This window comes from Carcharodon carcharias, chromosome 25, assembly GCF_017639515.1.
Source record: "Carcharodon carcharias isolate sCarCar2 chromosome 25, sCarCar2.pri, whole genome shotgun sequence".
NCBI lineage: Eukaryota > Metazoa > Chordata > Chondrichthyes > Lamniformes > Lamnidae > Carcharodon > Carcharodon carcharias.
The window spans coordinates 19,835,891-19,849,321 of NC_054491.1; the positions used below are offsets into that span (position 1 = coordinate 19,835,891).

The 13,431-nt window shown below is 42.2% G+C and overlaps 1 protein-coding gene across 1 annotated transcript in view; it reads right to left on the reverse strand.

Moving 5' to 3' along the window:
- Window positions 1-13,431, reverse strand: part of bco2a (beta-carotene oxygenase 2a) — a 78,398-nt gene that overhangs the window by 58,679 nt on the left and 6,288 nt on the right. The window contains exon 3 of the mRNA XM_041174445.1: window positions 9,461-9,572. Within this exon, the coding sequence (XP_041030379.1) occupies window positions 9,461-9,572 (112 nt within the window). The remainder of the gene's footprint in view (window positions 1-9,460; window positions 9,573-13,431) is intronic.

The following is a 13,431-nucleotide window of genomic DNA, read 5'->3' on the forward strand; positions in this document are numbered from 1 at the left end:
TATTGCTGAACTATTATGCAACTATGTGTAAATTAACCTCTGAGGTTTAGTATAGAGTCCACTGGTTTATCCACAATGTATGTTTCAGTATGCTAAACATATTTTCACATAAATATTAATTCCTATGAATATCTAGGGTTCTAGTTCCATGAACACAATTTTAAATGTTTATTTGATCAACAAGGGCAGATCAACTAGAAGCATAATAAATCAGACCATATTTTACACATAAATAAACAATATTTCAGTAAATCAGACGTGGGTGCACACAAACAAAATGAGTTATTTGTATCATAAAAGCAGCTCGGTTCAATATGTCAGCAGAGCGTGAAATTAAACCACATTCCATCTCTCATGAGAGATATTCATGCTTCATGCACTACACCATGAGCCCTCATAGCCATCTTTAGAACTGTCATTCTGCTATAAAAACATTTATTGCTATAACCAAAAACTTTGCTTATTATTGCTTTTGTAGAACTTCCTGATAGTCCACCATTCATTTTTTTTAAACTGAGCTGTAACCAATTTTAAATTATGTATTTTTGTCTACAGTGGATTATTTATTGAATTCTGTCTAACTAGTCACAGATGTAAAATTGATTACTGCTCAATATCAACCTGATATTCATCCCTCAGGCCAATTCAAAGACATGCATGGATGAGGAAGAGTTTGGTATGCACAGTTTGATTGCCAGCATTGTACTTGGCAAGAGCACTGTCCAATAGATCAATTGAAATGTACGAATCACCAAGTTAAGCCATTCTTTTCAACTTAAACATCTTACGTGATTCAGATCTTGGAGATCATAATACAACAGTGGGCAGAATTTTCCATGGAGATGGAGGTAGCGGCCCACCCATCAGCTGAAACATCAGGCACAAATCAGCTGCCATCAGCCCATAATCCACAAAAACATTTAATGGTCCTCAGGCAGTTAAATGCCTGTGGTTGGGGCTTCACTGCCCATGTGGGAGGATATCCCACCTTTTCTGTGCCAGTATTGCCACAGGGAATTGTGACCATTGCTAGGGCTGCATTCAATTCCTGACAAAGACCAGTAATGGAGGCAGGATAACAATTTAAGTGGAGCAGCCTCACTGAGGCCAGTCAGGCAAGCTTCGGTGAATGAGGGGGAAGGTTGAGGTTGTGGTAGGAGGAGTGGGGGGGAGGGGCAGGAGGCAATTGGGAGGCCTGGGGCGAGAGAAGCAAGGCAGCTACTTCCATTGGGGTGGTCCTATGTTAGGTACACCCAATAAGAGGAACACCCTAGCAAATTCACCATGTGATGTGGGCATCCTCGCCACTGGTTAAATACTTATAGCAGGAGGGGGTCCTTAAATGGCCTTTAATTAGTCACTTAAAGGCCTAATTGGCCCAAGGGTGGGTGGGCCACCATACACCTACTCAGCAGTAAATTCCCACCAGAGGCGTGTAGGTTACAGGCAAGTGCCTTCACTGCTTGCCAGCCTGTTCCTGGTAGGAGTGTAAAATTCCAATCAGTAGCTCTAACTGACAGCACTATCTAAATTGAGGACTTGAATGAAGTTTGAGAGATACAGGCTCATGATTCTTTGTAATAGTTCTGGCTGACAACTTGATAGCTTAGATTTACAGATTGTAAGTTAATATTTGTCAGCCTGCAAATGGTGAAAACTGTCCAGATAAATACATTGAAATCACATGCCTATCATAGAGCCTGCTCTCAGCTCACCAGTCAGTCTAAAAATGTCAGGGTACAAGCCTAGTCAGAGGACTCTTATAGTAGCAGTCAATAAATTATGTTCATATGGTGCACATGACATATCCAGTAAGTTGGAGTCCAACAATACAGCTCTTTGATGGGCACATTTTATTACCGTATTTACCTGGATAGTTTTCACCATTTGTAATAGGCATGTTGATATTAACTGGTATAATATGCATATTATATATTATACATTATACTATATTAACAGAGCTGGAACGGCGGCTGGGGACCCTGTGGAGCATCCGCGAGTCTGAGAGCATTGTGGATAGCATGTTTAGAGGTGGTCACACCGCAGCTGAAGGGACTTGAGGAAGGAAGGGAATGGGTGACCATCAGGCAGTCTGACCACCAGGCAGTCCAAGAGAAACAGGCAGGTAGTTCAGGAGTCCCCCGAGGTCCTACTCGCAAATCGGTATTCCATTTTAGAGGCTGATGAGGGTGCTGGTTCCTCCAGGGAGTGCAGTCAGAGCCAAGCTTCTGGCACCACTAGTAGCCTGTCTGTACAGGAGGGGAGGAAGAGCAAAAGTAATAGGAGATTCTATAGTCAGGGGAACAGACAGGCGCTACTGTGGCTGTCAGCGTGACTCCAGGATGGAGTATTGCCTCCCTGGTGCCAGGCTGCAGGGCGTCCTAAAAGGGGAGGGTGTTAAGGCAGAGGTTGTGGTACAGTTACTGCAGTAAGGAGAAATTATATCTTGGAGGGTGATAAGGCAGAGGTCGTGGTACAGTTACTGCAGTAAGGAGAAATTATATCTTGGAGGGGGCATCGAATGAAGCTTTGTGGGTAGGGCTTAGGAATAAAAAAGGGGCAGCCACATTGTTAGGTGTTTATTATAGACCCCAGATAGTCAGCGGGAAATTGAGGAGCAATTATGCGTACAATTTGTGGAGGTGTGTAAAAAGAATAACTAAGGGTAATTATATTAGGTGATTTCAACTTTCCCAATATTAATTGGGAAAGACGTAGGGCTGAATTTTTCTATCGGCGAGCTGGGTGCGGAACCCCCGATGTCATCCCATCCCAGTTAAATATTCAGGAAGGCGGGGGGACAACGTAATAAGCTGTCCGCCCGCTGACCTGTCAATGGCCAATTAAAAGCCCTGCCTGTCCAACCTTAAGGTTGGTGGACAGGCCAGGAGCCCCGGCAGGCTTCTGAAAAAACATGAAACCTCTTCCACTGGTGGGATGAGGTTTCATGTCAGTTTAAAACAGTTTAATAAAGTTTTTGTGCACTTTATTAACATGTCCCATCTCGTATGACATTGTCACATGAGGGGGGACATGTTAATGACTTTTTTATTTTTCTATTTTTACACTTTGACAACCTTTCAGCGATCTTCCTGATGCAGCACTTTGCCTCAGGGAGATGTCCACTCTTTCGTGCGCATGCATGAAAGAGCGCACTCTCACATTTGGGGACTTCCCCCCACCCTCACAGGAAGCGCATAGCGCTTCCTGTCCGGCGTCACGCTGGGTGGGCCTTAACTGGCCCGCCCACTTAAAATGGCGGTGGGGCCCATTACAGCGGCGGCGATCAGCTGCCTGCCTGCTGCCGAGTAAGTCGGGCCCACCCGCCTGTCAAGGACAAAATTCAGTCCATAGTGTTAAGGGATGGATGGAGTGGATTTCTTGAAATGTGTACAGGAGAACTTTTTAGGTCAATATGTAGAGGGTCCCACAAGAGATGGCGCAGTGCTGCACCTAATTCTGGGCAATGAAGCCGAACAGGTGACTGAGGTGGTGGGGCGGGGGTAGCATTTTAGTGATAGCGACCACAACATGGTACAGTTTAAGTTTGTTATGGACAAAGAAATAGACAAGTTGCAAAAAAATGTTTTGGATTGGGGGGAGAGCGGATTTTAGTAAAATAAGGCAGGATCTGGCCAAGGTAGACTGGGAACAGCTACTTGTGGGGAAATCTACAGAAGAGCAGTGCGTGTGGTGGGGGGGGGGGAGCTGTTCAAAAAGGAAATGGGGAGGGTACAGGGTACAGGCTCAACATATTCCCTCTAGGGTGATAGGAAGGAGTAACAAGCCCAGAGAACCGTGGATGACCAGAGATATTTAGGATACGATGAGAAGGAAAAGAAAGGCTTTTAGCAGGCACAAGGAAAGCAAGTCAGCAGAGGCATTAGTGAAGTACCGAAAGTGCAGGGTGGAGCTTAAGAAAGCAATTAGGAGAGCAAAGAGGGGATACGAGAAAGCTCTGGCATAAAAGTAGGGAAAATCCCAAGATATTCTATAAGTATATCAATGGGAAGAGGATAACCAGGGAAAGAGTAGGGCCCATAAGGGACCGAGGGGGCAATGTATGGGTGGAGCCAGAGGACATTGGTAGAGTGTTGAACGAATACTTCACATCCGTCTTCACCCAAGAGAATGAGGATGAAGGTTTGGAACTCAGGGAGAGGGACTGCGAGGTTCTTGAGCAAATTGAAAAAGGGAGTGACAAGGTATTGGAGGTAAAAACAAAAAACTGCGGATGCTGGAAATCCAAAACGAAAACAGAATTACCTGGAAAAACTCAGCAGGTCTGGCAGCATCGGCGGAGAAGAAAAGAGTTGATGTTTCGAGTCCACATGACCCTTCAACAGAACTAGGTGAATCCAAGGAAGGGGTGAAATATAAGCTGGTTTAAGGTGTGTGTGGGGCAGGGGGGTTAGGTGGGGGGAGAGAAGTGGAGGGGGGTGGTGTGGTTGTAGGGACAAGCAAGCAGTCATGCCGTTCATGGAATACTTCCTTATCAAATTACTCCTTCCAAAGTGTATCACCTCACACTTTTCAGGGTTAAATTCCATCTGCCACTTAGCTGCCCATTTGACCATCCTGTCTATATCTTCCTTTAGCCCAAGACACTCAACCTCACTGTTAACTGCCTGGCCAATCTTTGTGTCATCCGCAAACTTAGTAATCCTAACCCCCACATAGTCATCTATGTCGTTTATATAAATGACAAATAATAGGGGACCCAGCACAGATCCCTGTGGTACGCCACTGGACGTGGGCAATCTTGCTTGTCCCTACAACCACACCACCTCCTCCCACTTCTCTCCCCCCACCCAACCCCCCCCACACACACCTTAAACCAGCTTATATTTCACCACTTCCTTGGATTCACCTAGTTCTATTAAAGGGTCATGAGGACTCGAAACGTCAACTCTTTTCTTCTCCGCCGATGCTGCCAGATCTGCTGAGTTTTTTCAAGGTATTGGAGGTGTTGGCAGGCTTAAAAGTGGACAAATCTCCACGTCTGGATGATTTGTGTCCCAGACTGTTGAGGGAGGCAAGGGAGGAGATCGCAGGGTCTCTGACCCAAATTTTTAATTCCTCTCTGACCATGGGGGAGGTGCCAGATGACTGGAGAACAGCAAATGTGGTTCCGCTATTTAAGAAGGGTTGTAGGGATAAGCCAGAGAACTACAGACCAGTAAGTCTCACGTCAGTGGTAGGGAAACTATTAGAGAAAATTCTGAAGGAAAGAATCTATCTCCACTTGGAGAGGCAGGGTTTGATCAGGGATCGTCAGCATGGCTTTGTCAGAGGGAGGTCATGCCTAACAAATTTAATTGAATTTTTTGAGGAGGTGACCAGGTGTGTAGATAAGGGTAGTGTAGTTGATGTAGTTTATATGGATTTCAGCAAAGCCTTTGACAAGGTCCCATATGGGAGACTTATAAAGAAGGCAAAGGCACATGGGATATAGGGTAATTTGATAAGATGGGTTCAAAATTGGCTTAGTTGTAGGAGGCAGAGGGTGATGACAGAAGGATGCTTTAGTGACTGGAAGCCCGCGTCCAGTGGCGTACCACAGGGATCTGTGCTGGGTCCCCTATTATTTGTCATTTATATAAACGACATAGATGACTATGTGGGGGTTAGGATTACTAAGTTTGCGGATGACACAAAGATTGGCCAGGCGGTTAACAGTGAGGTTGAGTATCTTGAGCTAAAGGAAGATATAGACAGGATGGTCAAATGGGCAGCTAAGTGGCAGATGGAATCTAACCCTGAAAAGTGTGAGGTGATACACTTTGGAAGGAGTAATTTGATAAGGAAGTATTCCATGAACGGCATGACACTAGGAAGTTCTGAGGAACAAAGGGATCTTGGCTTGTGTGTCCATAGATCTCTGAAGGCGGAGGGGCATGTTAGTGGGGTGGTGAAAAAGGCATTTGGGACACTTACCTTTATCAAACAAGGCATAGATTGCAAAAGTAGGAAGGCCATATTGGAGTTGTATAGAACCTTGGTGAGGCCACAGCTGGAGTACTGTGTGCAGTTCTGGTCTCCACATTATAGGAAGATTGTGATTGCACTGGAGGGGCTGCAGAGGAGATTCACCAGGATGTTGCCTAGGATGAAACATTTAAGTTATGGAGAGAGGTTGGATAGACTCGGGTTGTTTTCGTTGGAGCAGAGAAGACTGAGGGGGTGAGCTGATCGAGGTGTACAAGATTATGAGGGGCGTGGACAGGGTGAATTGGGAGCAGCTGTTCCCCTTAGTTGAAGGATCAATCATGAGGGGACACAAGTTCAAGGTGAGGGGCAGGAGGTTTAGGGGGGATGTGAGAAAAAAACTTTTTTACCCATAGGGTGGTGACGGTCTGGAACATGCTGCCTGGGAGGGCGGTGGAGGCGAGTTGCCTCACATCCTTTAAAAAGTACCTGGATGAGCACTTGGCATGTCGTAACATTCAAGGCTAAGGGCCAAGTGCTGGTAAATGGGATTAGATAGGTAGGTCAGGTGTTTCTAACGTGTTGGTGCAGACTAAATGGACCGAAGGGCCTCTTCTGCACTGTGAGATTTTGTGATTCTGAGTTTATCACTAGTTGGCAAAACATAAAAGCAAAGTAACCAAAATATCTCTCTTTTAAAAAACAGGAAGTCTCTACTTAGCAACTACTTTTTGCAATTGTTAGCAGTTGCATCTAGAATCTCATCTCTAAGACAATCACACTAGGTCTATTCTAATTTAATTTATTGACAAAGCTTTATAAATTGTTAAGTACAGAGTAAGTACTTATTAAACTGTTCAATATAATGCACTTAATACATTATAAACTTCATCTTCGTAATTAACTCCTATGGTAATGGCAAATAATTAACAGTATTTGCCCTATATAGGTGGCTGCTCGTGACAAATGTGGATGGTGCAAGCAGTGAGGGCTATATTGAGTAGCTAAAAATGTATTTCTGACAAGGTATGGTCTGCTTTTGGAACTGGTCAATTATTTAATCTTTGGGTAGATCCCAAAGTTGTTGGTAAGATCCAGTTAGGGACCGATAACATTTTAGATAAAAACAAAAAACTGCGGATGCTGGAAATCCAAAACAAAAACAGAATTACCTGGAAAAACTCAGCAGGTCTGGCAGCATCGGCGGAGAAGAGAAGAGTTGATATTTCGAGTCCTCATGACCTTTCAACAGAACTGAGTTCTGTTGAAGGGTCATGAGGACTCGAAACGTCAACACCGATAACATTTTGTTTAAAGTAAACAAAGTTTGAGATTCAAGACACTTGCTCAGTGAAGGCCACAAGATTCCATGGGTTTCAAACAAACAAAAATAATCTTTACTATCCAAGGTCAGAAAGATAAAAGAATTTACAAAATCTATCTTATACTCTTAACATTCAGTGTTAATATGAGGTACATGTGAATTAACAGGCAAACTGTTGTCGAACACGCCACTCTGCACAATAAATGCCAAATGCAACCAATACAGATTCCATGGATTTCTCAACAACCCACCCAGATGCCAGTAACACTGAGTCAACGAGTGTCACTGAAACTCCATCTCTCTCACGAGGGCTTCCAATCTTCACCGAAGGTCTCGCCTTGGAATTGCCTCCAAAAGTTACTCCAACTCAGACGGCTTCAACAACAGCCCACCTTGCAAAGTTTCAATCTCGTCTCCCGAGATTCTGTTTGTCTGGATCTCTCAAGCACAGCTTCAGGTGGCTGCGCCGAACAGAACAATCCTGCTCCAAAGGGGTATCTTTGCCCCAATGACCTGCAGCATGGAGATAACCATCTTTGGCTGCATTCTTCACTTAAAGTCTGCTCCTCGCAGCCCCTTTCCTGTTTGGAGTCGGTTTCTCTGTTCCTCTATTTTTCTTTAACTTATGTAAAGGAACTATCATTTTTTTCTGATATAACTGTGGGATACTTTAAAGCAAGCTTATATTTGTGTGTGTATGTTTCTGGGTGAGTGAATAATTTAAGTAAACTACAGACTGTTAGACTGCAAGGTTTGAATCATCAAAGGGGTTAATTGTAAAAGCCAGGCATTTGAAGTGCTAATTGGCGAACTAACTAAAATGGAATTTGCATTTTTAAGTAAGTAAAGGGGTTGTTGGCTTTTCAAAAGGTCATGGTAAGACGTTTACAACTGGCAAGGTAAATAAAGTTATTAAGTTTATTTTTCTTAAATGCGCTGGCCATAATGGCAACATAAAAGATTTTATATTCTGGGAAAAATAAATTCTAAAAACAGGTGGAAATAATGGGATTTACAAATCAAAAGGGAGGAAATATATTTAAAGAATTATGGAAAGCTGTATGGGTGTGGCCATGTGAGATCTTGGCTGTGTGGAAGAGACTTGTGAAGAAGCAGCCTCCAGCCACCTCAGACAGCAGAGCTTGCTTGTTCCAGGACTTCTTTTTAGAAGGTTTTTTAGAAGCCTTGGAAGTTGACTGTCCAGTGAGAGGGAGAGAGAAGCTGTGAAATACCTCCCTTACAGCTTATGGTAAACTTGCCAGATGTTTTATAGATTAATAATCCATTTTGGACTGTTGCCTGAAAGGGGTGTGCAGTTGGGAGTCTAGTTAAGTATAAATCTTCTGGGAACTGTTATAAAACTAAATGTAACTATATAACAGAAATCTTGTGTGTCTAAGTTTTATTTTCTTTTATTAATAAATGTTTCAATTTAATCTTCAAAAGGTGGTTGTGGACTCATTACTTCTGACGTCAGTGCACAAACCTTCTCATAAAAATACAAATTGCAAAATCATTCTGATAATGTGGCCAAGTTTCCCTCTAGGATTTGGTCAGCCTGGCACATATCACCTGCCATACCATAACACTTAACTGGGATCTATTTCTGTCTCCTGCCTGGGTCTTCCTTTTGGGACCTCTACCTGTCCCCTCTCCCCTTTTGGGACCGCTCCCTATCCCCTTTCTCCTTACCTGGGGCACTAGTCTGCAGTCTCAATCCCTGTCTGCACATTCGCAAAAGCTCCGAGGCCTTTCAGAAGTTGAAGTTCCCGACATCCAAGCTCAACGAAGTAAGTACAGTCTTTGTAACACAGTGATACTGAGCCCAAGTAAAAGCTAACATAAAATCCAAAATTGGTATAGATGCTGTAAAATCACTTCAGAAGCTGCTATCCCAAGTCAGAAACTTTCAACTACCACCTCTCAATCAAATGTGACGTATCCAAGTTACCCTACATTTGTTTTATTCTTGCCATTATGACCATTCCAATAATCTGTAGGCTCTTTGAAAAATGCAGAGTTGAAATGTGAAAGATGTATTTGTGCTAATTTCTGATCAGTCTTAAAAAAAAACCTGTCCTTAAAAATGTAATGATAATGTACCAATAGAAACATGAGTTGGTCCAGTCACATCCTAAGAGAGATAGTATCAATATGACTTATTTAAAAATAATGTTCAGTAAATATTTACACAGGTTGATTTATTACCTTGCAGGATTTTTTCCACTGATCCTGAATTAGAAGCAAATCCTCCTGCATCTGAAGCAGAAGCTGAGACCACGTGTCTTTTGGTTTGAAGGGGTGCTTCACAATATTCATTCTGTGATATATAAGATGCAAAGACACAGAATAGGATTGTACCCTTGAACTCCACATCATACATCAACAACTTTCTTCTTGTCACAATGGGTCAAAAATCCAAAGGTAACAGTGACATTTTTTTTTGTTTTGCTAAACAAACACAATTTTTCTTCTTTCAGTAGTTGACTAGGTAGTACAGCTTGATGTGGAATTTCATCAGCTTCTACAAGAATCTGAGTGGAATTGGGCTGCTGATTGTGAGAGATAATTCAAAAAGTTTAGGAACATTTCGACATTTAAATTTGTGTTTTTGGGTGGAGAGGGGGTATGTATGTGAAAGGTTATTAATTAGGGGTGTGCACCAAGCAATAGGTTCCTCATTTAAATAGTCAAAATAACGTTGAAGCTTTGTTAGCTTCTTACAATTTCCATTTGTTCACTCAAAATATCTAGTGAAGGAAGCAGTAGCATCTCACCTATATGTCTGCAAGATCAAATAAACAAGGCAGATAAAGTAGAATAACAGCAGTAACTCCAGCTCTTGATCTAGTGCATCCACTCATTACTTTAGCAATATAGTCAGGGTGTATTCTAATTTGTAGAAAAAGTGAGGCATAACTGACAGAGTAAGGATTCATCTAGACCATAGGATGAATCTGTTTCAATCTTTGGAATAAGAATTCTTGCCCCATGTCTAATGACAGGCTGCTAACATCTAAAGTGTACCCTGAGAGAGCTTTCCTTTTTAAAAGTCGAACCATCTAGAATCTTTCTCTTGAATTTCATAAACCATAGAACCTAACAACAGGATAATTTTATCTACCTCCAGCTTCAGTGGCCAGGGAAGAAGAGAATTCACTCTCCTGTTGTCAAAGCTCTATTTAAGCAATATGCACAGTATCCTGCATAGGCAAACTTAAAACATTAGTTAAGCCAGTTAATAAATGGCCTAATTTTCCTGGATAAGAGCTAACAGAACACTTAGCAATTTACAGTTGAACTTTCGGAAGGTCCCTTAGCTCTCAGCTTAAACACAGGCTGTACTGACAGTCCACTTTCCTTAGCAGGGTCATTAGAAAAAGGGTTACCTAATAGGATAGTTTCCCAATTTGCTAATCATTTCTCTGATAATCCTTTAGAAAGCATTATCCCATGCTCCCATGAAGAGTCATATGGACTCAAAACATTATCTCTGTCTCTCTCTCTCCGTAGATGCTGTCAGACCTGCTGAGTTATTCCAGCATTTTTTGTTTTTGTTTCAAAAGATTACTTTAGTATTCATGGGTGAACAATGTAACTATTGTTAGGGATCAAGAAAGATACAGTTTTGATACTGAGAAACAGTACTCACTGATGGATGAAGTGCCCCTGACAAACAGGCAGTTCCAGATTCCATCAAAATCTGCTGAGGAACAGCTGATTATTTGGATAATCCTGGAGCAGTCAGATACACAGTATGTCAATTTTAAGGTTAATGGCCAGCAATTAATCTGGTTTGGTAGACTTAGATTTCTCTAGAGAATTCAATGCTACAGGACCACTTGCCAGTCTTGATCAACCAATGGCAAGAATTCACATTATGTGCATGATGAGGCATGAAATATATTTAAAATGGCTACCCACGATGGAAACTCTCACACGCCACTGTTAGTCTATCAACAAAATCTAAACTCAAATTGAGGATAGCAAAATAATAATGTGAAAAGAACTGATAATGACCACATTGTAACATCAGTACCAAAAATCTCGAAGTGGCATTGCTCTCATGTTTCTCTCAAGTAATCTTCTGGGTTGACTGCTTGTACTAAGTAGATATGCTTGTCATGAAGTGGAACATTCCAATGATACAGCTGGATATTCATTACTTTTGCAAAGATTTACCTGATATATACAGATTTTGGTTCTCAACAATATTTTGCAGATGAATTACACGTAAAAGTAAAAAAAACTGTGTAAATTAGATTGAATGATGGAGATGCACTGTATCAAGTAAGAATGATCACAAATGCCACAAAGCTGAATGAACTGCAGAGTTGAACTATAACTTTAAGTTATATCAATCTACTATACTACAATATACAATATAATATACTACATAACCAATGACACTGCCTGCTGTCCACAAAAAGCAGGACAAATCCTACCCAGTCAATTATTGCCCCATCGTCTACATATGATCATCAGCGAAGTGATTGAAGGTGTCATCAACAGTGCTATCAAGCAAAACTTACTCAGCAAAACCTGATCACTGATGCTCAGTTTGGGTTCTGCCAGGTACTGCTCTTGACCTCAATACAGTCTTGGTCCAAACATGGGCAAAAGAACTGAACTCAAGAGATGAGGTGAAGGTGACTGCCCTTGATGTCAAGGCAGCATTTGACCAAGTGTGGCATCAAGGAATCCTAGCAAAACTGAAGTCAGTGGAAATCAGGGGGAAAACTCTCCACTGGTTGCAGTCATACCTAGCACAAAGGAAGATGGTTGTGGTTGTTGGAGGTCAATCATCGCAGTCCCAGGAGTTCTTCAAAGTTGTGTCCTAGCCCCAGCCATCTATAGATGTTTCATCAATGACCTTCCTTCCATCATGATGTCAGAAGTAGGGATGTTCGCTGATGATTGCACAAATGTTCAGTACCATTCGCAACTTCTCAGATGCTGAAACTGTCCATGTCCATATGCAACAAGACCTGGGAAACATTCAGGCTTGGGCTGAGAAGTGGGAACATAAGGACATAAAAAATAGGAGGAGGCCATTCAGCCCCTGAAGCCTGCCCCACCATTCAATAAGATCATGGCTGGTCTGCCCCAGGCCTCAACTCCTCTTTCGTGCCAGCTCCTCATAACCCTCAACTCCCCGATATTCAAAACATCTATCTACCTTCTCTTTGAAGAAATTCCTTTGCATCTCAGTTTTAAATGAGTGCCCCCTTATTCTGTAACTATGGCCTATAGATCGAGGTCCCACTGCTAGTGGAAACATTTTCTTAACATCTACCCTGTCAAGCCCCCCTCAGAATCTTCTACATTTCAATAAGATCACCTCTCATTCGTCTAAACTCTAATGAATAAAGGCCTAACCTGTTTAGCCGTTCTTGATAAGTCAACTCCTTCGTCCCAGGAATCAGTCCAGTGATTCTCTTTTGAACTGCCTCCAATGCCAGTATATCCTTTCTTAAATATGGGGACCAAAACTGTACACAGTGCTCCAGGTGCAGCCTCACCAACACCTCGTACAGTTGTAACAAGACTTCCCTATTTTTATCCTCCAAACCCCTAGCAATACAGGCCAAAATTCCATTTGCCTTCTTAATTACTTGCTGCACATGCATGCTAACTTTTTGTGTTCCATGCACAAGAACACCCAGGTTCCTCTGTGCTGCATCTTTTTTGGAGTCTCTCTCCATTTAAATAATAGTGTGCCTTTTGATTTTTCCTACCAAAGTGCATGACCTCTCACTTTCCTACATTAAACTCCACCTGCCAAGTTTTTGCCAACTCACTCAACCTGTCTATATCCCCTTGCAGATTCCTTACGTCCTCGTCACAACATTCCCTCCCACTTATTTTTGTATCATCAACAAATTTGGATACTCTGCCCCCTCCTCCAAGTCATTAATATAGATAATAAATAATTGAGACCCTAGGACTGATCCTTGTGGCACTCCACTAGTTGCATCTTTCCAACCTGAAAAAGGACCATTAATCCCAACTCTCCGTCTTCTGTGTGTTAACCAATCCTAAATCCATGCTAATACATTACCCCCAATACCATGAACTCCTATCTTGTGCAATAACCTTTTATGTGGCACCTTATCGAATGGAAATCCAAATACAGTACATCTACTGATTCCCCTTTATCAACTCTGCTTGTTATACCC